This window comes from Aulostomus chinensis, chromosome 15 (genome assembly GCF_037954235.1).
Source record: "Aulostomus chinensis isolate RoL2024-O1b breed Wild chromosome 15, RoL_Achi_v1.0, whole genome shotgun sequence".
In the NCBI taxonomy this organism is placed as follows: domain Eukaryota; kingdom Metazoa; phylum Chordata; class Actinopteri; order Syngnathiformes; family Aulostomidae; genus Aulostomus; species Aulostomus chinensis.
Window position 1 is genome coordinate 18,371,231 of NC_141334.1, and position 27,921 is coordinate 18,399,151.

Sequence of the window (27,921 nt, forward strand, 5' to 3'; positions counted from 1 at the left end):
CGAATCGCACAGAATTCCTTTTAAGTTATGTTAGGCAAGCACTGAAATTTGTTTGTCAGTCATTTAATTCACAGTAGCCTTCAAGTCTTTAATAATACAAAGAAAAACATTTCAATTATACATTTCTCACCACCCCACCCCCCACCCCCCGACAGAAACAAGAAACACATATTCAAATATGTGGATGGCTGCGACCTCAAGATGCACAGGCGAGAGGATTCCTCTCCTCTCACTGCGCAGGATGATACTGCAGCTCCGCTACGGCTCCACACGCCAACCCACCTTGAAACGGCTTCCTCTGGTGCTGCGTTCGCGTCCTGCTACAAGATCTGGAGTTGCGCTTTCATTGTACCACCGACTGTTTATCCACGGAAAATAAAATTTTCGTTTTAAACTTACTTTCATACATTGTTGTATTACACTTTTTAAACACACAGAAGGATTGATATTATAGTATTATCGCCAAAAATCTGTGGTGTGAACAATAAGTTCAGTCATTAAAACTGGCATTGTGAAGGTGTTTATAGCGTTTTAACCGTCTGAGGCTTGGTTTTGATATATTATCTTCAGTGTTTTCCCTCGTAAAACAGTGCTACCGTGTCTTTAAACCTTAAACTAAAAAAAGTAATGTTCTTTTCTAATATCTATTGACGTCAGTAAGGACAGGTAATGTGTAAGTTTGAAGTAAAGCATTGAATCTCCGAGTATGACCATATTCTCTGGACGCGTCACTCCTGGCAGGAACTGGCAGTAAAAGTAACCAATCAGCCGCCGGACTTCTCTCATTTCCCCCAATGGAAGCAGCTTAGGGGCGGGGCAGAGCGAATCCAAAGGTTTGGACTTGGTTTCCCAGCGTCGCTAGTTAGCTGTCGTCCCATTGGCGCAGGTGATCCGTCTCAGGATGCGAGAGGAGAGCGGAGGAGAGGGGAAGAGAGAGGGGAAAGCGCCGATGGAAAAGTGGATACCGGCCTCATTCAGTCTGTTCTGGGCCGCCCGGCGATGAGAGCTTCACCGAAAGGGGCACTTTGAGATATGATGAGGTTTATTTCAGGTCGGGAATAGTACTATGATTTGGTATGTGGCCACTTTGATAGCAAGTGTATTCAGCACCCGAGGAACGGCCGCTCAAGGTGAGTCCAAGCGCAGTATCTCTACCTACCGGTGACTTCTGCTCAAGTTTTATTTCACCTGTGTTTTTTTCCCCGCGTCAGTCTCTAAAATAACTTTGAATATGTTGTTTTTGGTTTAAAAAAAAATCACACATGAAGTTCATACGTGTGTTCATCACCTGAGTAGAAGGGACCGGCTCAGGGGGACAGACTCGGTTCACCGAGTGCAGAGCATCATTAGCCTCCGGAGGAGAGACGGGACTCCGTTGGCTAAATCTGCTAGAAAGAGAATTTCGTGTTTATTCCGCCTGTCAAACACTGAGGAACTGAGTGTTTTTTGCAAATAAATATCACTGTGACTCCCGAAACGTGTTCGGTTTCAGAATGATTTAATTTGCAGTATATTTATGGTGACATATTCCTCAAGATGAGTGAGTTTGCTTTGCCGGAGGCATTCTGCAGGGAGCCGCCGGACTGCAGCAGCCGGCGTCCCCGAGCTGCACACCGGCTGCCAGCGTTTCTGGAAATGTGAGAGCAAATGTGATTAGTACGGTGCGCTGGTGTGGATGTCATTAAAATGCTATGAGTGGATTAACCTCTTCTAAGGGAGCGGTCCCTGCTGAGGTTTTACCGGCCCCGTCCGCTAGAGAGAGCGCTATGTAAGCGAGCTCTGCTCGTCCCAGCTGCTCACGAGTCACTCCTGCTGCTGGGGAAACTTTTTTTCTCCTTTAAGAACTTCATGCAAGATTTAGATCTTTTAGACGAGCTAACAGCCCACTTCTACAGCTTTAGGGCGAAAAAGATCGAACCCAGCCACCTGCAGTCACCCCTGACCTCTGACCCTGCCTGTAGAGGAGTGATGAAAAAAACCTCTTCATCTGAGTTGAGTGACACACTGCGGTTGTCATCGCCACCTTGTGACAAAATAGATGTTTACCCACTAATATTAATAGTTGGGGGAAAATACCAATATCCAGAATCGGACTCTTATTTGGAAAGAATCCAATTATTTTCACTGAATAGCAGGAAGTATTTCAGTGCCGACCATTCAATTTTAGCATTTCTGGGCTGCGTAACGCCTTTATTTCATACAGATTTCACCATCATTTGACTATCAGATGATTCAACTGGAAAGGAAAAATATAATAATTAGAGTTACAACTTTGAAAACTTTTTTTACCCATTTCATAGATGTGTATGTGTGTATTTGTGTGTGTGCGAGAGAGCCAAAATGTGTCTGCACTCCTGAACTATGAAGACAGTAAAGCCTTGAGGTGTACGTGGTAGTATTATTTGTTTGCTTGTTTTTGCATAGTCAGCTCAGAAATGAGGGAATATATTTTATTGTTTCTTGTTTTTGTTTATTTTTATTGTTCTGTTGGGCAGAAAAATACACCTGTTGACGGTGTCTTACTATATGTGCATGTGGGTGTGTGTGTGGGGAGGGCGATAGTCCCTTTTACTTTCCCTTTCCTCTACACATTTTCAAAAGAGGAGAAATGGAGAGTTTGTGCTCCAGCATCACTGATTAGATAATGAAGATGGCAGCGCTCGATAAGGGCAGCAAGTCAGTGTGTGTTTAAGTGTATTTATTTGTTTATTTAATTTGGTTGACATGTGTTTTGCACGCGACCGGGCTCGGCTGGCTACAAGGCAAACAGTTATATAACATCTTCTTTAAAGAGGATACACATGGTTTGCCAAGAGAAGGGGGCTTAAGGAGATGTTTTTAAGCGGCTTCCCTTGTCTCTTCCGTGGGTGGGACGGCGGGAAACTTGGCAAAGACAAGCACTAACTTCTGGATGGCAGAGGCTTGCTTGTGTTGGTGTCAGTCTAACCGGTTGGGTTAACATGTGGATGACGCTGCAGCATCCATGCATACAAACACACACACACACACACACACACACACACACACACACACACACACACACACACACACACACACACACAGAGGAATACACTAGCCAGGAGAAGCTGCAGCATCCTTCTGGCTGAGTGCTGCTGCTGTCTCAGGCTGGCAGCCTGCTAATACCTTGCTGCTGATAACCCTGGACCTCAGCCAGGCCTTCTCTTCTCTCCTATCCTCTCCTCTCCTCTTGTCGGCATAGCTAGGAAAGGGGAAAGGAAGATGGTGGGTTGTGTCAATGGAGGCTTGGGGCATTGGGGCATGCTCCACAGCAACTGCCTGCTGCCATACATGCTTGTTACCTCCACCCACCTCAATATGTAGCAAGTACAAGAATACCCCCCCCCCTACACACACACACACATACACGCACACACACACACACACACACACACACACATAGCCTCAGTGGGCAGTGTCTTTACCCAGGATCTGAACATATGCCCACTAACATGCTGTCTGCCCCAGACTAAGTTGCACTAATTATGACTAAGCTGTGAGATAAATGCCACTCACTTGCTCGATAAATGCATATGGCACAACATGTCGAGAGGCTCGTGGACAAGAAGACAGGGGATAAAAGAACACAGGCTTTCAGTAGAGATGCAGAGATTGGACATTTCTGGACAGTTAACCGATAATCTGTTGGCTGATGTTCATTCAAATGTGAAGAAATTCTGTGTGAAGAGTGAAAATTGATGCCACGAAGGACAATCCACTAAGAAATGTTTGAGAACAATTCTCCCTCTCTGATGTCACACACCAGCCGCCATTTAAAGGCCGTCTCTCACAATGTTAACAAAAGAGAGAAATGATCAGTGTGTCCGTGCTGTAATTTAGATCAGCTCTAAAATATAATGGGCTCCTCCTCCTCCTCCTTTTCTCCACTCATCCACCAATTATTGTGAAAAACAGCCTGACAGTCACATGGTACACACTTAAAAAGCACAAATCTGTCAGTGTGTCTCATTCAGTTATATGGTATTTCATTTGTATGTCTTTGTCTTCTTTGACAACCAAAATGTTCCCAGTTCATTTTTGAGTCAGAGTGGATGTTTGTGCCAAATTTTAGGGACGCATGCACAAAATCCAAGCACATACACACCTCACACATGAAGTCCTGGGCTGTGATGAGTGCCAGCATGATCCACTCTTATGTTAGCACTAGCGTTATGCTGACCAGGTGTGTGTAACGTGTGTGTGGTCATATGACTGCCACAGAGTGACAACATGGATGCTAATGACCAGTGGCATAACGAGCAAGCTGATGCTGAACTGGTGGCAGAGAAAATAACCTCAACAGCTATATGGCAATATTTATATGGTAAGGTTGCTGTGTTAAACTTGCAGAGTTAAAGTCACCATGTCCTGCAGCAACATGTCTAATCTTTATCAACACCTATGACGACACAGAAGAAACTATGAAAAGTAAGTAAAAAAAGAAAAGACAAAGACACAACTGAAAGCTGCCAAAGCCCAATAAAACAGCAATAACACACAATTCCAGATACGTTTGAGAGTGTCATGCTGTATCACAAGACCACCAGGAGACATAAACAAATCGTACATCATAATAGGCTCCTTGGAATGAGACATGGTGAAGATATACTCAGAAAGATAGACGGCCTGGGATGGTCCACCCACTGAACAGAAGGTATCTGTGTGTTGTTTCCCAGGGGAACTAAAGAATTTCGGAATCCTAGGAGCTAAGTTGTTGGGGGCTGTTATGCCCCTGGTAGGGTCACCCAAGACAAACAGGTCCTAGGGAAGGGACCAGACAAAGAGTAGCTCAAAGGATCCCAATGAGGAAATTCAACTGGATCCAAGTTTTCCCTCGCCAGGATGTGGGTCACCAGGGCCTCCTCTGGAGCCAGGCCTGGGGGAAGGGCATGAGCGCTTAGTGGCCTGCACCCATGGGGCCCGGCTGGGCACAGCCTGAAGAGGCAATGTGGATCCCCCCTCAAATGGGCTCACCACTGATGGGAAGGGTCAGATACTATGCAAGATGGGTGGCAGCTGAGAGCAGAGTCCTTGGCAGTCCAATCCTTGGCTGCAGATGCTGGCTCTGGGTATGTGGAATGTCACCTCTCAAGTGGTGAAGGAGCCTGAGCTGGTGTATTAGGTTGAGAAGTTCCGGCTAGATATAGTCGGACTCACCTCACTGCATGGCAAGGGCTCCGGAACTGGTGTGCTCGAGAGGGGTTGCATTCTGTTCCACTCTGGCATTGCCGGCAGTGAGAGCAGACAGGCAGGGATAGCAATACTTGTTGCCCCTTGGCTCAGTGCCTGTACGTTGGAGTTTAACCCGGTGGATGAGAGGGTAGCCTCCGCCTTTTGGTGGGGGGACGGGTCCTGACTGTTTGCGCTTATGCTCCAAATAGCAGTTCAGAGCACCCCCATTTTGGATTCTCTAAAGGGAGTTCTGGTGATGCCCCCTCTGGGGATTCCCTTGTTCTGCTGGAGGACTTCAATGCTCATGTTGGCCATGACATTTAGACTTGGAGAGGTGTGTGGCCCCCCTGATCTGAACCCGAGCGGTGCTTTGTTATTGGACTTCTGTGCTCTTCACAGATTGTCCATTGTCCAGGGTGTCCAGATGTGCACTTGGCACCAGGACACCCTGGGCCTTGGTTTGATGATTGACTTTGTGGTCGTGTCGTCGGACTTGCAATCATATGTCTCGGACACTCAGGTGAAGAGAGGGGCGGAGCTGTTAACCGATCACCACCTGGTGGTCAGTTGGCTCTGATGGTTGGGGAGGACACTGGCTGGACCTGACAGGCCCAAGCGCATTGTGAGGGTCTGCTGGGAATTTCTGGCAGAGTCTCCCGTGAGAAGGAGTTTCAACTCCCACCTCCAGGAGAGTTTTGAACATGTTGTGAGGGAGGGAATGGGCCATGTTCCATGCCTCCATTGTCAAGGCCGCCGATCTTAGCTGTGGCCATGAAGTGGTTGGTGCCTGTCATGGTGGTAATCCCAGAACCTGTTGGTGGGCACTGGCGGTGAGGGATGCCGTCAAGTTGAAGAAGAGTCCTCTGGGGCCTTTTTGGCCCATGGGACTCAAGAGACAGCCGGCAGGTACCGGCCAGCCAAGTGATGCCTGGCTTTGGCGGTGGCTGAGGCAAAAACTCAGACATGGGAGGAGTTCGGCAAGGCCAAGAATGACTTCTGGACAGCTTCGAAGAGATTCTGAACCACCATCTGCCGTCTCAGGATGGGAAAGCGGTGCGCTGTCAACACAGTGTATGGTGTTGGAAGTGTGCTGCTAACTTCGACTCGGGATGTTGTGGACCAGTGGAGGGAATACTTCGAAGACCTCTTCAATCCCATCAACACATCTTCCAATGAGTAACCAGTGCCTGGGAACTCTATGGTGGGCTCTCAAAATCTCTCCGGCTGTGGTTGCTGGGTTGGTCAAAAAGCTGCTCGGTGGTAGGGTCCCGGGGGTGGATGAAATCTACCTGGAGTTCCTCAAGGCCCTGGATGCAGCACTGCATGGACATCGGGGGTGGTGCCTCTGGATTGGCAGACCGGGGTGGTGGTTCCCCTTTATAAGAAGGCGGACCGGAGGGTTTATTCCAGCTATCGTGGGATCACACTCCTCATCCAACCTGGTTAGGTCTATTTGTGGATTGTGGAGAGGAGGGTGCATCAGATAGTCAAATCCTGGATCCAGGAGGAGCAGTGGGGTTTTCTTCCTGGTTGTGGAACTGTGGACCAGCTCTAGGCTCTTAATTGCTCCGAGTTAGCTCTGAAATCACCCGTAGTTGGTAAGAGTGTAGTTGTCTGTGGAGTAGCTCAGCAAGTTCACTGGAGCTTTCTGATATTCAAGACTTAAGTGGAAATTTCTAGTTTTCCATGTCTGTTAATTTAATTATGTGCACTCCAAGTGTTTCCTCTGCTCTCAAGAATCCACAACACGTTTGGCAGAACTGTTACAGGGACATGTGACAACCTGTTGTGTGCTTGATTATCCGTGTTGATCCTCTGAAAAGATAGCAAAAGTGTTGTGTGTGTGTGTGTGTGTGTGTGTGTGTGTGTGTGTGTGTGTGTGTTTGTGTATGTTTCTGAGTGATTGGATGGTGAATGTGTTTCGGCTGCATCCAGACGTACCGGGGCCGTGACAGTTAACAAGCTGATCCATCAGGGTGAAATCTTAAAGGCTTCATGTTGATTTGAATGAAATGAGACTCTCTGGAGCTCCAAGGCAACTGACGTTTGTACTTTTGTGACTGTCTCACAAGTTGCAGCTTATGTATGTTTGTGCTTTTTTGGTTGAAGTATGTGTGTTAATCTTGGCAAGTAGCACTCATTAATTTTCTTCCATGCAACTGTCCTTGTATCCCTGTTATATTTTTGTGTTTTGATGATTTCTAATATGATCACTTAATGAGCATTCTCGCCATAAGTGGGGGACTGCATGGCAAAAACAAAGCGTGTGGGTGTTCAGCATTCTCTGCAGGGAGGACCGTTGCTGAGTATTCTGTGGGGCTCCAAAGACATTTGGTTTTCACTAGAAATGCTCTAATCTGACCCGTCATGGATTGCGGTTGGTAATGGTTACATGACACCGTGTCAGAATGAAAATGGGCCGAGTCTCACCTGCTGACAGATTTTATTTTTTTCCCTGTAACTCCTATTTCAATGTTTATATGGTCATGTAAAATTTGGAAAAACTCATGGAATTTCATAGCTCTTTCCAGATCGGGATATATTTGGAATAATAAAGCCAGGAAGTTTTGGACAAGTCCTGGAAATTAACTTAAAAATTGCTTTCAATTTACTGTTAGGGATTTAGTTCAAATTGACTTTGAAAAATATATAAAGATTCATTTAAATTTAATTAAGTGAATGTATATTTGGTATTCAACCTTTCAGCTCATTTACCTTAGTATATCTTCAGTTAAACAAATGGTGGGAAATTTGGACAGCTCATGATTGCTAAAACAGTTGAAGACGGATTTTGGATGAAATTAGGTAGCAAGATGAAACCTGGGTTGAGGTTAGGGATGTCCACATTTACCAGTTCACCGTGCTACCAACCGTTCACCGATTTTGTGGTGCTTAAAACTAAATGGTTCAAAGTGTGTGCCGTGGTTGGTGCACAAAAGCTGCATATCAATCAGTTCATATAATTTACTGTTCACTATTTACTGTTTCCTATTCAGCTGGATAATCATGAAGTATTTTCCTACATGAGACATCTGGGCTTTGGTGCTGGTAAAGACACTTAAGGTTTAAAGTTCATGTTTCACAGCAGCTGCAGGTGTTTAATGATGTGTGTGAATCTGTGTTGTCTTGTTGCTTGTGCTGTTATTTGCATACAAAATGAAGCAATTGATTTGAAAAAATACATAGATATATTTTTAGTGGGTACAGCTTCTACAATACCGGTTAACCGACTTATAACTGTGTAACTGTAATTAGCTACTTCAGGAAGAATTGGTTTGATTGTGGAATGGAGCCTGAACTGTAATGGAAGTGCTGGCTTACAACTCCAAAATAACTGCATTATTGGTTTTTTAGCTCACTCGACTGAAACCGTTGCATCTTTTTTGACAATCAACCTTTCAGTTTCCCCAAATACAGTACCAGTTTTTGTTTTTTTACAGTTTTTCTAAATTTTCTTTTAAAAGGTTTTTTGTTTGTTTGCCATAAGTATCATTTGTCATGGTAGAGTGTGAGTCAAAAGAAAATAGAAGCAGTGAAAATAATCCAGGTATGCCTGTGCCGTATAATCTGCCTGGAAGTGTTTGAGCTGCGTGTAGCGGGGAAGCTCTCACTCCCACTGAGCTTAATGAAAAGTAGCACCCCTGTTGCTCAGGGCAAATGGCACACTTCATAAAAGTCACCAACCTTAACATGTCAATCAATTTGGTATTTGGGCCAAGGAGCAGAGACTGGGGACTGCTGTCAGGCACCCAAGCTCTCTGCATCCTCCATCTTGGTTGAGTGAATGGGTGTGTCAGGAGAGGATGCCTGGATGAACTGATGGAAAAGATTGTCAGCTGGAGAGGCTTGGTGTGTTCCTTTTGATGGCAGCTCTGTCACTGATTGGACCACAGGTGCTCTGAGGTCACCGTGTTACTAATTCAGACACTGTTAACCTGAAGAGACGCCTGATTCATGTTTAAAAGGATTATTATCAGGCGGTGTCTTAACAGGCATTGACGTCCTCCAGCTACTTCAGGTTTTCAGAGAGCAATGTTTCCATTTTATACTTGGAAATTGACCTCTTTAGTAGCTTTAATAAGCTTTGAATGGTTTTATTGCCCAGAAACATTCAACACAATAGCTGAATTAGTTAGTCGCTACAAGAGCTGTGCATCGTGAGGTTGTCACTTAATTCTTTGTGGGAAGGACGTGGTTGCTTATCTCTTATTGCCTTCCGGGGTAACTACATTCATAAATCACTCCTGAAAGGAGAAGGGAGCTTGTAAAGCCGGATGTTTGCGTCCATTGGTGTGGTTCAGCATAGATAAAGACACTTATCTTTCCAGTTGTCTCCTGGCTCACATAAAGACAAGTGCTTTGTTTCATCTGAAACGGACTCCCCTCTCGCTCCACAGCCACTCTGCAGCTCTGCTTCCTGGCATCTTGGCTGAGCTGTGGCCGTGCCGGGGCAGGAGGTGGAGTGAAGCAGCAACAGCAGCAGGACTGTTACACTGTGCTCCTTTTTAAAAGTGTGCATACTGCCAGGATGAAGGGCCTGCAGTAGTTCTCTGTCTTTCACAGTGGATGCATCCCCACGGTCTCTTCCGGGGGAGGGTTGGAAGATGGATGGTAGCCTGGCCAGCGTCTGCCTCTCAACCCTCCCTCCTCCACAGAACCTGGAGGGCAGTCCAGGACAGAGCTAGCCCTCTTGATTAAGTCTTTATGTGTCCCTCTCTGTGCTCCCACCTCCCCAGCAGACCACTGCCTACGTGACTGCTGATGCAATCACAGTGCCATAAGAGTGCTTTTCATGTGGCCCTGTACTCTGGAGTCCGTCTCATCAGACACGAACAGAGTTTTTCAGGACACCTGGTTGTTCGACAAGTTGAGGTGGCTATCCTGGTGTTTGGAGTGTCCCACCTTCTCAGTATTTCTGGATGATGTTCCCAGGCTCTTGCAGAGGTCTGTCACCTTCTCTTTTGTCTTACTGACATTCATGTGAAAGCCACTGAGTTCACACCAGTCGGCTGCTTTTTTAAAGCAGTTTGCAAGCAAAACAGCCTGCTGTCACCCAGACACGCACTCACACTCTGGTCGACATGGATGATCTGTATGTCCAGCATGTACGGTAACTTCAGTTTTTCAGGTCAGTAAAACCATTACATTTTCTAAAGTGTGGCATCAACTTGTCATTGAAGTAACTGTTTTTGTGACATCTTTAATTAATGTCAGTCACCCTAAACCTTTGTCGTGTTCCCTCTTTGCTCAGGTAAAGTTATTTCTGCAGATCGCGAACCGAGCTGTAACCTTATTCACCAAGACGCCTACTAATCAAATGAATTGTATTATTTGGGCCTGAGCTTGAAGCTTTGGCGTGTAGAGCCTATTGTTATTTAAATTTGATGCCATTTCTTTATCAGTGGATTTCATTAAGGTTTTCTTCTTCTAAGATGGTATGTTGGATGTGACTAGATTATGTTTGAAACTGTGAGAGGATGAATTCTTTTCCTGCAACGTCTAGCAGATGATAAACTTCTCTTACATGGATAAACAGTAGTACAGGGTCATGTGATCCCACTGTGAAGGACTTCTGGAGCATTCAAGTTGGGCTCAACTTGTTGTATGGACACCTCAATGATTAACACTCATGGAAAGAAGAAGTGTTGAGACGAGAATCTGCACTCAAGTCATCTGGTCCTGCCCGTTCAACCTCCATCAATGCTGAGATCTTGCATCAATTGAGTCATTACATTTGCGGGCCCCTGCAGGCTTGTCCTGTCCTCTCGCTGTTACTTCACTAATATGACACCAAACAAATGGCAGTAATAAATCTGACATTAGTCCTCCTGATACTTTTGCCAGACAGAGGTAACACTTTGTGCCTCCTGATCGTATCCGAGGACGCAGTTCTACTCTTATATTATGTGACGTGCATATAGTTCAGCAAGTAGTGCAAAAGTTTAGAAGTTAACAGTACATGAAGGGTGAATGTCCTTAATTAAGTGGGATTGCTGGAATACGTGTTCCATACCCATACTGGCGTGATTTAGCAGATGTTTTTCGTGCCGTTGTCTGTTTTTTGACAATAACATATCCTGTATCTTGGTAGCTCTGTCCTGTCCTGCGTGCTGTCTCTGAATACTGTACGCCATTACCCCCACCACCACCACCCACCATCCTGACTTGGCTGTCTTTCTCTCCTGTCTCATTTTACAGCCGAGCCCACTGATGCAGCACAGTCAGCTTCCTCTACCCTGACTTATCCAGACATATTAAACATTCAGTGGATAAGGCCATACGATACTTCACCATAGCCTGCACTGTTCGAATGCCAAGTTCACGCTGCACGGTTTTAGCCTTTATTTTGCCCTCACCAATAGTTTTTGGTGGTTCCTGACAAAATCCCGGGATCAGAGGCAAACTGCTGGAGTGCTGTAGTAGACGCAAGCTAGCTTGCCAGATATTAAGCCTGATAAAAATCACAAGATGACAACTTGTGTCTCAGGGACTTCTATTTTTGGAAGAAAACGATTATATCTCATCCACCGAATTCAACGAATGGAATTTTAGGTGTCAGGTCTGGCAAGTCTTTTACAAATGTCACAGTGTTGTGACAGCATAGTTTGGAGAGCAGACAGGTTTGTCAAGCAGTGATCACTGTTCTTCTAATGTGTGACGCCCTGTCACCGCTCTGTCAGATACTATGTGATTCACAACAACCTTGAGTCCAGACATAATTCCAGAATGATAATGTCCAGCGTCGTGTTGTCACAATACCAACAGTTTTGCATTTTTACCAGTACTTTTTGAATTACGAAACTTTTCCTAAAAAAAAGAAAAAAGGGAAACAGTCAAATACCAGTATTGTTATTTATTTTAAAACTCAAACCTTTAGAACAATAACAAGCATAAATTCATTCAAGAGAAATGGCATTCAAATTATGGAATTTTTTTATTTTCTTAATCGCACCTGATTTTTACATCATGTACCTGTTTTATTAATTCGTGAAGTCCAGATATTATGGGGCGAGCACAGCCTCTTACAGCAGGTAACTTTACCTGAGTGGTTAGTGTTTGGCTCTCCTGCACGGAAGTCCTATGTTTGTGCCGATGGTGGCCTGTTAGACCAAAAACTGATGTGCTACTCATTAACTTTTAAAAGGGAGCAGAAACTCTACGAATCAGACATTTTCGCATTTATTCAAATCTTGTTTAAAGTGACCCATTGCACTGTTTTTTTTTTGTTTGTTTTTTTGTTCCACATTAAACTTTTGTATTTCCTTCAGATTTGACTTCTGCCATGTTGAGTAAGTTCTATTATTATTATGTGCTGTTTTAGATACAGGTCAAGGCTATGTGCATGTCAGGCTAAAGCAGAATAAATCATTCACTTTTTTCTTTTTATATATATCTATATTCACAATTTAATCATTTATTTTATATCTTATACTTGCCATCAGGACTTATTGACGTATTTCAGCATTCAAAATGGTAAAAATGATTAAAGATTGTGCTAAGCTATCAAGTTGATGCTAACACTTCTGAATGAATAAGAGTCAGAATGCTCATGATGACTCCTGTCCACCCCAAAAATGGACATTGGACATGTGAACATCAGAACTGGTCGCTGGAGCAGTGGAACATGGTGCTGGGGTCTTATTATTCATGTTACAGCATGTGGAAGGCCGGCTGTGTGGGTGTGGTTTAAGGGCATAGCAGTAGGAAGGTGAGCCTCCAAAGACAGTCTGATGCTTTGGCCAATGTTCCACTGGGAAACCTTGGGTCCTGCAATTCCTGTGGGCATCACTTTGACATGCACCACCTCTCTAAACATTGTTCGAAACCAAGTACGCCACTTCATGGGAACAGCATCCCTGACGCCAGTGGTCTCTGTAAGCCTCACTGCAGAAATGGTTCCGCAATGGTTTGAGGAACACAACAAGTTCAAGGTGTTCAGTTGCTTAGATCGCTGCCAGATTGACTGCCCTCCAGCAACTGCAAAACATCCATCTTCCCCTTAACACAGAGAGCCATGTTGGCCCCTGATATGTCCCCAGCATCCCTTTGCCGCCATGGGTTAGAGTTCCCTGTCACTTCAGGAATTTTAGCTGCAGCTGCCATAGGTCCAACACAGGTACTTCATCTAGACGAGTGGTTGGAAGGGACTTGACCGATCAGTTGGCTTGTCAAAATTTATCCTGGGATGTCGTTTGGTGGGAAATCTCTTCCTCTGAAATGAAAAATGAAAATGAGTTCATGACACCTCCATGGAAGGGAAGTGTTAGTGTGAAGTGTTATATATGGTTAAAAAAAAAAAACACAAACATATATACATACGTGTGTGTGTGTGTATATAATTTGTGTGTACCCTCATGTAACTCGTAATTGGCATGCACTGAGGCATGTTAGTGTTGGAGGATAAGAGTTTGTTTCTCTTGTCTGTTAGCAAGATTATGTAAGGAGTCTGTTTTGTTGTCACTAAACTCTGTGAGGAGATGTAGCATCAGCCAGGGAGGAACCCATTACATTTTGGGTTTGATCCATTTAAGATCATGAGAAATAGCAACATTTGCTTTGGCTGAGGTCACCTTGGTGGAGGCATGTGATCTCTCTGAGTGCCCTCTAGTAATGTGTGATTTCCTTGCATTTGTTATTCGTAGTATCAAATAAAGCACGAAGGATCGTGGACACTGGGGCTGCTACCGAATGTCCTGTATGTTTTATGTCTCCGTCCCTGTCTCTCTTCCATGAGTCTCAAAAGTGAGGCTGATGAGCAGCCTATACTATCCCCTAAAGCTTGTTCCCAAGTGTCACGTAGCAACTTACTGGATGTATTGCTGACACGAACTGTTCTCAAGCTTTCCATCCAAAGGTCGGATCGTCACTGTACATCTGAGTAGCAATGCAGACACATGAAGCCTTGTGACAACACTGTAGATTATAGTCAATATATCTGCAGCCAGGACTTTCTTGTATTTTATTTTTAGTCCATTTTGATGCAATGAGCCCCTCCCAGTTGATGGTGGAGTTGGTGTTTGGTAATTATCTCCTTATTGCCAGTGCTTATATGCTCTGTCTTCCAATGCTGTGGCTTCATAGTGTCCCCCTACTGGAATGTAAATATACTGGTTGGCAAAATAACAGATTGGTTTTAGTTATTAATTAGAAAAAAAGAACAGATAAGTAATTAATCATGCCCTAGACCACATGCTGAGATTTTGCTTGTAAATGAAGAGTTGTGTGTAACCCATGGAGGGCAGAAGTACGCATTTCCTTCCTTTAGTCTGCCACAGATCAAGGACGATTTCAGCTTTTTGAAAGGTATTTATTAATTTATTGACTAAATCAACAAAATCTATTTAAATCAGAATCTTCCATGAGCCAAGTCAGACCGAAGTCAGCTGGAGCCTATCCCAGCAGCCTTCAGGCGAGAGGATATAGATAGATATTTAACAATCTATCTATCTATCTATCTATCTATCTATCTATCTATCTATCTATCTATCTATCTATCTATCGATAGATGAATATAGATCATATATATATAGATATTGATATATATCTTTGTGTGTGTGTGTGTGTGTGTGTGTGAGGCAGATGTGTGAGCTTGTAATGGATTGTGACAGCTGAGCAGATGCTAAATGTGTGTGTACATCATTACATCACCGCAGTCGGCCCATAATGCGCTGCATTTATTCCTATTAGTTTTCTTTCACATCCTGTTTCGGGCTTTTTGGAAGTCCTCCAAGTCTACATCTTGGTGGCACCTCGAGTTTGATTCAGTTGCTGCATGGCAGGTGCCTTCACATCTGCCAAGTAGCAGCAGAGACGAACCCAGGAGACTGAAATAATGGTAGTAAAACGAGACCTAGCTGGAACTTTGAGCCTTGTGCAGGACGCGTGCACACACACTGATTTGTTCTTCAATTGTTTATTTCTGAACATCTGTACGATTCATCAATAATTTCACACTTCCTGTTTGTTCTTTGGGCTGTTGACTGCTTGTAAGCTGATACTCACAAGTCGACTTGTGTTTTGTTGCTGAGAAATAGTAACTTATGAAAAAGCATTCATAAAGCATGAGAAGACAGAAGAGTAAACACTATTTGTAGGCTGTTTGTTTAAGAATTATTAAGAGTTCACCCTCATTTCAGGTGAATGCTCATCATTTTTAATATCAAGCTAATAAAGATCATCATAACCTTTACTGAGTTACCACTGCTCAGCAGACGCTGATGAAAAAGAATATATTAATGCCATAGCTGGACCACCCTGTGCACATCAAGGCACCATCACAAAATCTGTTCCCCTTCCTCATTAGAAGGCCGACAAGTCCACATAACAAGGTTCTGTTACAGATGTGTGCCTGATTATTAATTTTGATATAATGATGGGACTTAAAACAGTTTAAGCTGATGACAGGCGGCACAGTGGTGCAGTGGTTAGCGCTGTTGCCTCACAGCAAGAAGGTTCCGGGGTGGGGTGGGGTGAAGCACATTCACTCAGGTGGAGGCACATCGATATTAATGCAAGGAAGGTGCGACGCAGCGGGTGAGAAGGTTTTGTGCACACCTGAAGAGAGCTAAATATCCTTGTGTTTAGCCCGGCATTGAACTGTAACTGATCATAGACGTGTCGTCCAGGCAGGAGCATGCAACGCCTCAGGAAGCATTTCTCAATAATTACAGAGATGGAAAGGAGGAGCGTTACACACTCAAACGCCGGTTTCATTTCAGTCACAGTTAGCCACTCTGATTCATAAACCTGTCCGAACTCAAAAGTGTGGAGTTGTTGAGCGACCACTTCCCCAGATAGATGACTTGAATTCTAGCCAGTCAGCAGGAGGTAAGAGGTTCAAAACTCCTCTTTGTCCTCCTCACAGACTCTCTGCAAAATGTAAGACTCTTTGGTAGAAGCCTGCAACAGGTTCAAAAGTTGAGGCACCACTTGAGGTAAAAAAAAAAAAAAAAAAAAATCCCCTTAAAAAAAGTATCCTTGCCTGTACTGATTTTTTTTTTCCCTCAAATAATGGAGTTTTATAAACCTCTGGCAAAATGAAAGGGTAAAGAAGTGGCGGATGTGGGACTTGAAATAAGGAGAAGTTTAATAAATTCAAAGAAAGAAAAAAAGTACAGTAGTGTGCATATATGGACCACTCATTAAACCAGGCACCTCCTCATTTGGTGGTCTTCCTACATGCACCATCTGCAGTTACTCATTATATTCATCTGTGTCTTAATTCAGTGCATATGGTGATGAAATGTGTTTTTACAAAATTACATTTATTGATACTTATTTCACTTTGTGTGTCCTTGAGTAAACACGTTGAATCTTTTCCCTGTGTCTGTCGAGCAGATTATTTGGAGATTTTACTCCCGTTCGCGGGCCGACGCTCATCCATTTGATGTTCTCCTTTACACATCTTAGCAGCGAGAGATCTGAGATATGATGAAATATGGCCCTTTCAGCTTGACTTTTGCCTGGTTTCACCCTTTTCTTGACTGAGCGGCCACAAAGACTGTCACAAGCAATACATCTCAACCGTCAGACAACTAGTGGGGAAAGGAGGCTGAGGAGGCCGCAGGGTAAAACCCACAGGGCACAGAGGCTAGGGGACACCATTTAGAGCTGTCAGCCTCAATAACTGAGTGATGGAGAAATGGGACCGCGCCCTATCAGCAGCTATTTGGAATGAATTGTTGGGATTATTACACAATCTGTTTGTCATTCAGTTGTTTTCAGGACACAAATGATAAACATCCACCCCAGGCAAAGTGGGTCACGGAAAGGGACAGAATGGCTGAACAAAAAGTGCACGTTTTGTTGACAGCATCCCCGCTATAGAACTGGCTGACCCTGACGTCTGTGTTTAAAAGTTGTCTGACAGATAACAAACTGTCACTTTGGGAGGAGGCGGCTCGTGAAGCTCAACATCGCACAGAAATGGCATCCAGGATTCATTCAGTAAATGTGGCAGTGCTGTAACGCTGGTGGTGGCATAGTTTATATTGCTACACGGGGGTTCCCTTAGCCTCTGAAGGGAGCAGGAACTGATACTGCAGACATCGAGGTAAGCCAGGACTGTGCATGCACGTGTGGTTGTGTTTGTTCTTGTGTGTGTGTCGGGGGGGTAGTGGGTGGGTAGGCGGGGTCTCACCCAAGACTTGACTAATAGTTAAAATTTGCATTATTATAAGGTAATCTCTTTGTAAGGGATGGGCATATCGAGCAGAAACACAATTGTATAATCACTGGGAACGATATGAAAATTCTCCAAATATTTGGCCTCACTTTCTCAGAGCAACCCTTTTATTTGTGAGTGGAGCCAAAATCGAAGCACAGCCATTGTCATTCTCTGAGATTTTATAGCCCTTTTCACACTGAAAAACGCGTGTCAACATGGGTTTTTGGACCCGCGTTTGCTCGGCATTAGGGCGCATTCAAGCTTCCAGCAGACGCGGGTCTGAGCTCCCGCTGTGAGGGTTGCGTGCCTGTGTTTTTCTCTCTCATACGTCATCACACTGGCAACATCATCATCACAGGTAAAAGTGCGCCGTGTCTCAAAATGCCGGTGATGTTCCCATAAATCACAGAGTCCCATACGGTTCCAGAAATCTGCCGCTGGATCTCCCCTTCACCTCGGATGATGAGCAGCTCGTGGACGTCACGATCTTGCCAGTGCGCTGCCATGATTGATGAAAAGACGTGAAGATCGCTATACAAGTTGTTTATAAACACGATTGCGCTTGCGCAGTTCACATTTGGGTTCCCCGGTTGGTGGGAGTTCCCAAGCATAGATTAAATCACCTAAGATCAAACATGTAAATTGTTTGAAAAAAAAGGAGTGAAATAGAGTCTCGGGAACATCAACAGGAAGACTGATTTTACGGCAGAGGCCAAAACTTTATTGAGAGATGAGTGAGCAGCTCTCGCAGCGCAGACCAATTGTGTTTATTTATGTATTTATTTTTTCCGGAGCTTCTACGATGACAGCCTGACAGGCGGCACAGTGACAAAATCAGATTGCGGCAGGAAGGTCGCGTGAAAAACCTGAGACGACGCGGGTTACCTTTTTCACACTGCAGGCGAGCCGAGCAGAGCCGAGGCGAGCTGCTAAACACCGGGGTTGCTTGGCGAGTTAGTCGACGCGGGTCAAAATGCCGAGTCCACCCTTTCAGAGTGCCCAAACACCCTTGTTCACCCGCGTTTTTGGTGCAGTGTGAAAGGGGCAAAGCGTTTAAGTGACGTTGCAACTACTAAATCAAGGGTTTTATCTGCTCTTGTTGGCAACATAAGCTAACAAGTGGTAGCATAAGTTCATGAGCAGCCGTGAACATATAGGAGGTTAATGAGCTGAGCCGTATTTTGTCGCTATTATCCTCTCACATTATGATTTTTTACATTTGATTTTTATCTTTCTTACATCATACAACCCATGCCCATGCTAACGAGCGATAGTGTAAGCTAATGTGTTGTGACATAAGCTAACAATTTCTGGCTGACATGAAGTGTTAACGGCTCAAGCTGTGTTTTGTCACGATATATAACAATGCTGACATGATTTAATGAGCTATATATACAAATACTAGACAGTAACAGAGTGACCAGAAGATCCATGAACGGGGACTGATGAATAACACATCTTAGAATAAAACTTGAACTATGCTATCTACATTAAAGGCTACAAACTCTGGAAAATATTATCAACAGAAATTGAAATAAGTCCAAACATAGAATTTTAAATAATAGAAGAAAAACAAAGCTGTACCCATTTGTAGTTTATTGTGTCTTGGTAGGTCTTGCTGTGATATGAAATGCGTAGTGTAGTATGTGTGTTGTGGTGTGTGTATTTAACTGTATTTTATCCATCCATCCATTTTCTACCTCTTATCCTGTTAAGGGTCGTGGGGTGGTGGAGCCTATCCCAGCAGCCCAAGAGGCAGGGTTCACCCTGGACAGGTCACCAGTCCATCACAGGGCCAACACATAGAGACAGACAACCATTCACACTCACAGTCACACCTACGGTCAATTTAGAGTATCAATAAGCCTCGTCCTCTCTTGATGTCTTTGGACTGTGGGAGGAAGCTGGAGTACCAGAGAGAACCCACACAGGAACAGGGAGAACATGCAGACTGGTGGCATGGTGGCATGGTTCAGAGGTAGAGTGTCCATCTAGCAACCAAAGGGTCGCTGGTTTGATCCTCACTCCCAGTGACCATGTCGAAGTGTCCTTGAGCAAGATACTGAGCCCCTAATTGCACCTGATGGCCCTGCGATGGACTGGTGACCATTCAGGGTGAAGCCTGCCTCTTGCCCAATGTCATCTGGGATAAGCTCCAGCCCCCCCCCCCCCCCCCCCCCATGACCCTTAACAGATAAGCGTTATAGAAAATGCATGGGTGGATGGAGGAAACTGATCATTAAAAGCTTTCAGTGTAGACTATGTTGGTCATGTCAAGGCCCAAAATGGGACAAGAGTTGAAAATTAGGAAAAGCTGTAAACTATTTAAACTGCACATCCCTGTTGCCCCAATTCAAATTAAACTGAATTCTTCATTTGGATCAGGTGCTGTGTTATGGTTATGTCACCATCGTAACAATAAAAATCCTTTGAATTCCAAATGGTAAGAGATTCTTTCTTGAAAGCGGGAGGCCAGAATTAGGTCAAGTCTCCCACCCTTTGGTGCAGCATTAGTGTTTTAAGCCAGCCTGATACATCAGGGGTTTTTAGCAAAAGCTGACAAACACAAATGAGCAATGCAATTTCCTTCAGCTTATAAGAAATATAATTTCAGTTTGGGGTTACAGCTTCCTCTCAGAGATAGAATTTATTTTCACTTAGTGTTCTTCTTGAATTCTTCCTTCCTCCTGACAGATTCTTGCTGGAGGAGTTTTTAAATTAAATGTACTGTACAACAGTACTTTCTGCCCATTTGACTTTGTTGATCTAATATTGTAATGTATTTTTATGCAGCACAAGGAAATATAGGCTCGTAATTACCTCTGATATTTATTTATTGAAAATTTGAAATTAGATGGATTGGAAATTCAGTTCTTTATGGACACGATATGAACACAGAGCTATTTTTGTTGTTTTCAGGCATGGTCTCAGTGTAATATTTTCTATCATTCCGTCATTCAACAACGGATGAACAACCTGAAGGCCACCTGTCATTTTGACGGATACGAACATAGAAAACCCTATTTAAGCGATTTATGTTGCCAGGTGGTTGGTGGATGGTGCTATGTTTGCCTGTGCTTTTGTGGCTATTTAGGGGGTGTTAAACCAGGGCACAAAGAGGCAGTCATTGGACACTTAATTATTCATTTGTGTGTTTCGGGTGTGACATCACTCAAAGAAGAATGCCACATGTCATTCCCTTCAAAGCCCAGGCTGTACCAGGACTTGGCGTGGTTCTTTTTCAGTGGCGCACACATTTCAGCCTGTGAGAGGGGAGTTCTACTCATCAGAAGAAACAGACCTCCTTTTAACCAGGTGGAGGCGTGTGCACAGCTTAAGTTTATATGCGGAAGCAGCAGGCATCCACCGAAGTCATCTGAGGTGAAGCATGCCTGGAAGGATCGGTTGGGCGTCAATAGAACCATTTTGCAATGCTTTTCTGACCAATACCCCTTAAATAGCACTTCACCTAACACCATTGACCAAATACCAGCCTCCTCTTGGTCTATGGCGCAGAAATTATCCTGTGTTGTGTCATTGTTGTGCAAGACCACGCCTCATTTACATTCTTAAGCATCTGTTGGGGCACACAGAGCGCAAGTTTATTTGCTAATTAAGGGGTGAGAAGGCTTGTCATAAAAATGTCATTTGCCCCAGCTTGAAACTAGCAATGACTCTTGCACTTTGACTGAGCACCAGCTTGTTCCAAGTGTTAGATGGGGCCCTGAGAATGATCCTCTGCTAGCACATGTCTGGTCCAGGAGGAGTGAACGCTGAGGGATTTTCTCCTGGAGAAGTGAGTGTTGGGATTCTTTCTAGAAACTAAAATGACTCTGATTATTTCCTTTAATGAAATGTTCCCTGACTTTAAAACTCTGGCCGAGCTGTTGATGGTATTTCCAGTCTCCAGTGGTTCAGCGAAACACAGCTTCAGCCTCCAGAACTAAATTATAAGTTCTATAAAACATTTCGCTGTTGGAGGCAAAAACATGAAACAAAATAACATTGATGCTGGTTAGTTGGTGGTGTTCCTGGGTGGGAAACCAAACAAGAGGATGTGCCCCAGTCACTAGACTGGCACCCCCTCTGGTTCCTCAGGGTGCCTGCTTCGGGCCTCCACATTCTCCTGATGAAAACTCCTCACCGTCAAGTGAAACGATGAATCGGACTACTCCTCATGTCATGGAGAACACATACGATAGCTGGTGGTGCTCCTCAGAGAATCAAAGGGGGTGGAGCAACAACCAGAACACCTTGGCAGGTTGAAACAGCAATCTACAATTGGTAGTTACTGTGCTAATACTGCAAAGTGATTTTCATTTCGCAGTTATTTCACACTGCATTTAAACTTAAATCGGAAGAAGGTCAAGATATGTCACTTATCAGCACTCTGTTGAATCTAAAATTTAAGTCCTATCCACCACAATTTTGGTTGGATTTCAACTTTTTTAATAAGCTGCAGGAACTGTAACAATGCACTGTACCTGCTGTATTCATCAATAATCCATGTTGTATTGTGTAACATTGTGTTGGCCCGTAGCAGCAGTTGTCACTGCTGGCAGGCGAGCTTCAATATATTAAATGCATAACGTGCCAACTTAGACTCTTTGTGTGTGTGTGTGTGCGCGTGCGTGTGTGTGTGATGGTGGATGATTCGGTACTTGCATTATTTATTCATTGCATCTCACTGAATGTTCATGCACCATCTCTTTTGTCACATCTGATACATGTGAAATGCAGTTTTCTGTGAGGTGTTAACTGGTCTGGACTCTAAGAATGAATCATTTGTAGTCTACTATTCTGACATACAATGCAGGGAAATGCAAACATCCTTTTTACACAGCTCTCTACGATAACCCTTCTTCCAAGCAAGGAAGCGGAATCCAGTGAATTTTAAACGCACCCTGTATATGTCTTTTATGTTATTGTTCATAATAGTCAGAAAGTAAGCCAAATTTATGTGTGGAACAGGACTGAACACTTTTGCAAACTAGCCAACTAGTTTACACGCATGTCATGTTTGGAAAGAAAGTGTCATTGAACGTTCAACCTATTATTTGCAGCAGCTTTGATAGACTTTGTAAAGCCTGACACAAGGACGACATTGCCTACTGATGTGTCATTATACTCCTATAATATTGTACCGACGCTTGATGCTCGGTTCAAAAAAAGATTGCCTCTTTATTCCCGAACATACATTCTTGTCACTCATTACCCACAATGCAACACTGAGGTTCTGATGTGCAGTTGCAAGCCTCAAGCAGAGAGGAGACTGAGTTTCTTCTCTTTCAACCTGACAATGTGTTGTAAAAAGAGTGCTGCGGTTGTGCGAAGGGCCACACAAGTACAAACTAATTTTGTAATCTGTCTGTATTTCAGGCTTAAACAATGAGTTTTAACATTTCAAGACCCTTGCTACAAAAATAATGAATAAGATGTTTAATTTCAACTGAATTATTCATTTTTCACTACTTGGTTTTATTAAAAGATAAGGAGAAAATAGATAAGATTAAAATGCTATCAGTACTTTCTAGACTCGCTAATAACGCCGCAGTAAATCTATAAAGTGATATTTAATGTCCAAGACAACATCCATATAGTCTCATTCATACACGTGTTAGCATCTGCCATTTTTAAGATACATAGATGCAGTATTTACGAACATGTTTTCCAGAGTAGAACTAAACTTTAAAAGATTTTAATCTTGTGTTAACGACTACAATCCATATATCCACCTTTAACTGTGAATCTGAGGGTTATAGCCAGCGAGAGCCCCAAACTCTCCTTTCCCTTGCCACATCGACCAACTAAGACTGGAGATCCTGAGGCGTTCCCAGATATAGAGGAAATATATTCCCTCCACCTGGTCCTGGTCCAGCTGGATGTCCTCCAACACCAAGGGAAGTGCCCAGGTGGCATCCTCGACTGGTTCTTTTTGACCCCAAGGAGCGGCAGCTCCACTCTGAGTCCCTCGCGGATGACCAGACTTCTCACCTTAGCCGACTGTGAAAGGACTCATGGGAAGTGACCTCATCGGGAGCAAGATGGCCGCCCTCCTGCGACCAACAGCTGTGGGAGGTTATTTAGATGAGCTGATCCTCTCACTCTGGTCAGATCACCAGCAACACCAAACATTCCACATGCCTGTTCAGCAAACTCCAACCAAGAAACCTCCAAACACCTTTCTCCATTCTCCACTCTTCACCCACAGACTAACCACACACCCAACCAATAACCCTCAGTAAATACGCCACCCAGTGGCTAACCTCAGTTCCGTCTCCGCCTCCTCCTCATTACATGGTCAGCTTAACCCGTGACCTGCCTGTTCACCTGTCAGTTACACACCACTCCTAAAGGAGATTTACCGAAATGAATTCTTCATTCTTTCAATGGTCCTTCGAGCCGGACTGTGACTGAACCATGGCAGGCGAAGAGGAGACAACCAGGGAACTACTGAGGGCAGAAAAGGAGGAGGTTAAAAAGGAGGAGTTTAAGGACCCAGGAACAAAGCCCAAGACAAGATACCAGATGAATCAACAACCACCCTCCTCATTGGTTGAAGGGCTGCCTCATCACTGGAGGAGGAGGAGAGGGGCTCGGGAAGAACCTCCAAGTGCAGCATCCGGGCCAGAACCAGACCACACCAAACAAATGCCACCTGCACCTTCTGTGCACCGACCGCTTTTATTGGCAATCTTGCTTTTCCAGTCATGACCTACATTTCATGACCCCTGGTGAGAGGAGGAGCTAAGACTGATCAGTTGATCTACAGCTTTACCTTCTGTCTCTGCTATTAAAAAAACTGACATCCAACAATGCTAATTCATTCCTAGGTCTCATTCATACACCACTCTCACATGCTGAGGGTGTAACAAAATGACAAAATGAGGGTGCAGGCTTCAGTATGGAGGGATGGGAAAGGCTGCCTATGAGCCAGGAAGGAGCATGCATGGAGTGAAGTGGTTGATTCTCTTGAGGTTTCCTTGTTACTAGGAATGAAGTGTTTGTCACTGATCCAAGTTGCTTTTGTTTCATGCCCCAGGCCTAGTTTCAGGGCAGGACTGGTACCCTTCTGCAGCCAACAGTGTTCAGGTTCCCCTGGAGTTCTCTTTTGGATCATCTTTTAGATTAAATTATCTGTTCTGTTGCGCTGTGTTGATTTAAGAAACAGTAGATTTAGAATGTGATGGTAGCTTCTCATGAGAAGAGTTTACCTTGAATAGTAGCCATTTAGCCACAGTACCTTCCTGTTCTATTCTCCTCATACTCTTGCTACTGTGTGTGTGCATGTGTGTGTGTGCGTGCACGCGCGTGCACATGCGTGCATGTGTAAATACCTTGGTGGTTATACCTCACGACAGTCCATTCACCTGGGTGTTTGATCGTAAATGAACAAAACCCTTATTGGGACATGTGTGTGTGTGTGTGTGTGTGTGTGTGTGTGTGTGTGTGTGAGAGAGAGAGAGCAAATCAGCTGTATTTCTCTGTCTTCTTCTCTCTTGCTGCTGCTTCGTCTCATCATTTATAAACAGTGAAGTCATTCTCTCCGAGGGGCCTGTTTTTCTGCTATCTGTGATGATGTCACCAGCAGCCAATCAACATGTCGTGCCGCTTAAGGTAGTGTGTATGTGTGTGTGTGTGTGTGTGTTGGGGGGGGGGGGGGGTTCCACCACTGGGAAAAGCACACTCAGTTATTATCCGGTCTTCTAGCAGCAAGCAGGAGAACTCCCACATCAATTTGTGAATCCACACGCAGCTTTCTGGTTATGTCATATACATTTGTTGGCACAGGTCCACGTCATAGTAATGTGCATCGTATTTCACAATGTGGTTGTAGTATTAAAGTGTGTGTCTGAGCACGAGTGTGAGGAAACAGTTCTCCCTGTGTGCTGATGTCACCATGAATATACGAGTGTTTCTATCCCAATAGTTCAGTGCAGAAGTGAAAGAATGAGGGTTTTTTTTTACACTGACCTCTGTTCAAGGTGACTGAAAGCTTTCATTCCTCGCTAGGGCAACTTAAATATGCGTGCCAAAATGCACACCGTCAAGTCAAGACGAAAAATTTGGGTTAACAGGGTTGAGAACAATAAATTCATATATACTTCAGCAATGAGATTAATTTGGTCTGGTCCATAAAAGTACACATTGTGGCTACTGCAAAATTAATCTAGATTTGGGATTGACAGATGAAAAATGTCAGGTTTTTTTTTGTCTCTCTCGACCTTTTGCTGTTACACACCACCAACTGCTGGAGGAAATCGAGATTAAGGTGGTCCCACTCTGATCTGAGTCTGTGACATTTACATACTGCAACGCTATCACATACATTAAGTCCCGTTTCACTAATGTGCTGACAACCCTTCGTTAATTTGTGTTAACTATCACACTATGACAGTAAGATTTCTATTTGGAGAAGTTATTTCGTTGCGGAAACTACAAGGATGTGGATGGTTGCATGTGAGGCGTTAGAGGTCAGTCTCACTCAGTGTGCTGCAGAATGGATATACCAGGTCAATATTTGAACCGTCTGTTTTCTTGTCTGCAGGTTGCCTGCAAGTGTTAGTCTCTTGAAATGTTTTGCCAGACGATAAATAGTGTGAAATATGACCACATATCCATCACAGAGTGTACTATACTACAGTGCTTCTGCTTACACTGTGAGAAGGCGATGTAGAAGATAAGGGCAAGACTCTCGCGAGGGCAATCTTGTGATTCCTGCATGATCTTTTGAAATCTCTCGTAAGGTAACGTGATTGTGGCAGAGGAGAGTGAAGTTGAAAATACAGAGCAGGAGGCACAAGATGATGGAGAACTTCAGATGTCAATGACCACAACAGTAGCTAGGATGTCTTAGCTGACCAAGGGTTGGGCACAATTCATTTTTGAACTGACCACACTGGGACTCTATCACCTATGAGTCATTTGTTAAAAAGAATAGTTCCAAACTTCAGAATTCTACACATTTGTTTAGCGGTGCTTCAGACCCAGAGTTTACATCTGCCAAGACAATAACAAAACATGTCCCCAAAAACAAATTAAACAACAAGCTAATTTTCAATCGATGCCATGCCGTTGTCATCTTTGAGGTTGGAGGATGTGATGCTGCTCGTCCGCGCCGCTGCTCACGCTGGCTGCAGGCGAGTACGACTACTAGCTGTTGATACTGCGGGAGATAGAGCTGTGAGGCTTTTAGACTGTTACTGTCTCTCTCATGTTTCACCAGGTGCTCTCACGAGTTAGGCCAGCGTTCACACCAGCCTTGTTTAGTCTAGTTGAACTGAACCCTGGTGTGGAGTGTTTACCTCTGTGGTGCGGTTAGTTTTGGTTGGTGTGAACGCTGGCCTCGATCTCTGGTGCGGACCAGTCAGCCGCTCTCTGGTCCGCCTGGTAGGGGTGGTCTCAATTGACCGCCCAATTTTAGAGCAGCTTCTGTGACGTGCGTGTATTCATACATTATTTAACTGCCGTAGTCTTCCCAACCGTTCATATGCGCAGTCCGTGAAAGTCTTCTGTAATGCAGTCCAGATCAGCACCAACATGAAAATGAGCAGACGATGCTCCACGGTGTCAAGTAAAAGTTGCGAGGGATTTGTCGTCTACCTGCCTTAACTGTATAAGCAATTATTGAACAGCTTTGCTGCCACATGGCAATTTTTGGACCGTTTGAGTTTGGCCCTTGTGAACGCGAACCAGACCAGTTGTGAAATTGCAACAATGTATCATCCTCGCTTTAGTTTGAATCAGAAAACGGACCTTTTGGTGTGAACACGACCTTCGATGTGTTTCTTTGGCCGGTCTTGTACGTTGCACCGCAAGTGGTACAGTGAACATCCTCTTCATCTGTGATGAATGATAATGTTGTCACGGCATCAGTATCAGCAGAATCTGGTCATTTTTTAATTTAGTGGTATTGGTCTGATGGCTAGTAAACATCAGCTATCAGCAAAATCAGTTTGGAAATATTACAATATCTGCGGAAAATGCAGTATCGCCCATCGCAGGTCCCCATCAATTTAAAGAAGTAGTGTACTGATGTGATTTGTTTGCAAAGTACCAAGTTAGATACCCAACTCTAGTCCTCAACTGGAGACAAGGTGATGTGTTAGAGGAAAGCTGTCGATGCAAGTCAATTTTATCCCAACGCTGTAAACATTCTGATGAGGTGTGTCACAATTCTCCCCTCACAGATGAACCTCTGCTCTTTCTTCATGACGTTGGTTAGCTTGCATGTACACTAATTGGAGAGGTTGCGTATATTTTCACATTCATCTGCTGTGGAAGGAACTTTTGTCTCTGTTCTGCTTCAATATTAGTTTTGTGTTTTAGATGATTTTTGACATCACAAGATGGTGTCAGTCCTGGAAATTTACAGCTTCAAAGTAGCTGACACCTCACTTTCAGCAGTTGAAGTATTGATGGACTGACTCATATTTAAACTACACTTAGCTGCAGTTAAAACAAAACTTCCTTGCTGTAATGACACTAATTTCACTAATGAGAGGCCAGACAGGCAGTAGAGGGCCATTATCTGTGTTCAGGAGAGCCTTGCTTTCCACCTGGCT

General features: G+C 44.1%; 1 protein-coding gene across 7 annotated transcripts in view; it reads left to right on the forward strand.

The window, feature by feature from the left end:
• The first annotated feature begins 892 nt into the window (after positions 1 to 892).
• igsf9bb (immunoglobulin superfamily, member 9Bb) overlaps positions 893 to 27,921 on the forward strand; it is a 98,949-nt gene continuing 71,920 nt past the window's right edge. For all 7 annotated transcript variants that reach the window (XM_086227224.1, XM_086227231.1, XM_086227226.1 and 4 more), the window contains exon 1: positions 893 to 1,130. In XM_086227224.1, coding sequence (XP_086083350.1) covers positions 1,067 to 1,130 — 64 coding nt within the window. In that variant the 5' untranslated portion in view covers positions 893 to 1,066. The remainder of the gene's footprint in view (positions 1,131 to 27,921) is intronic.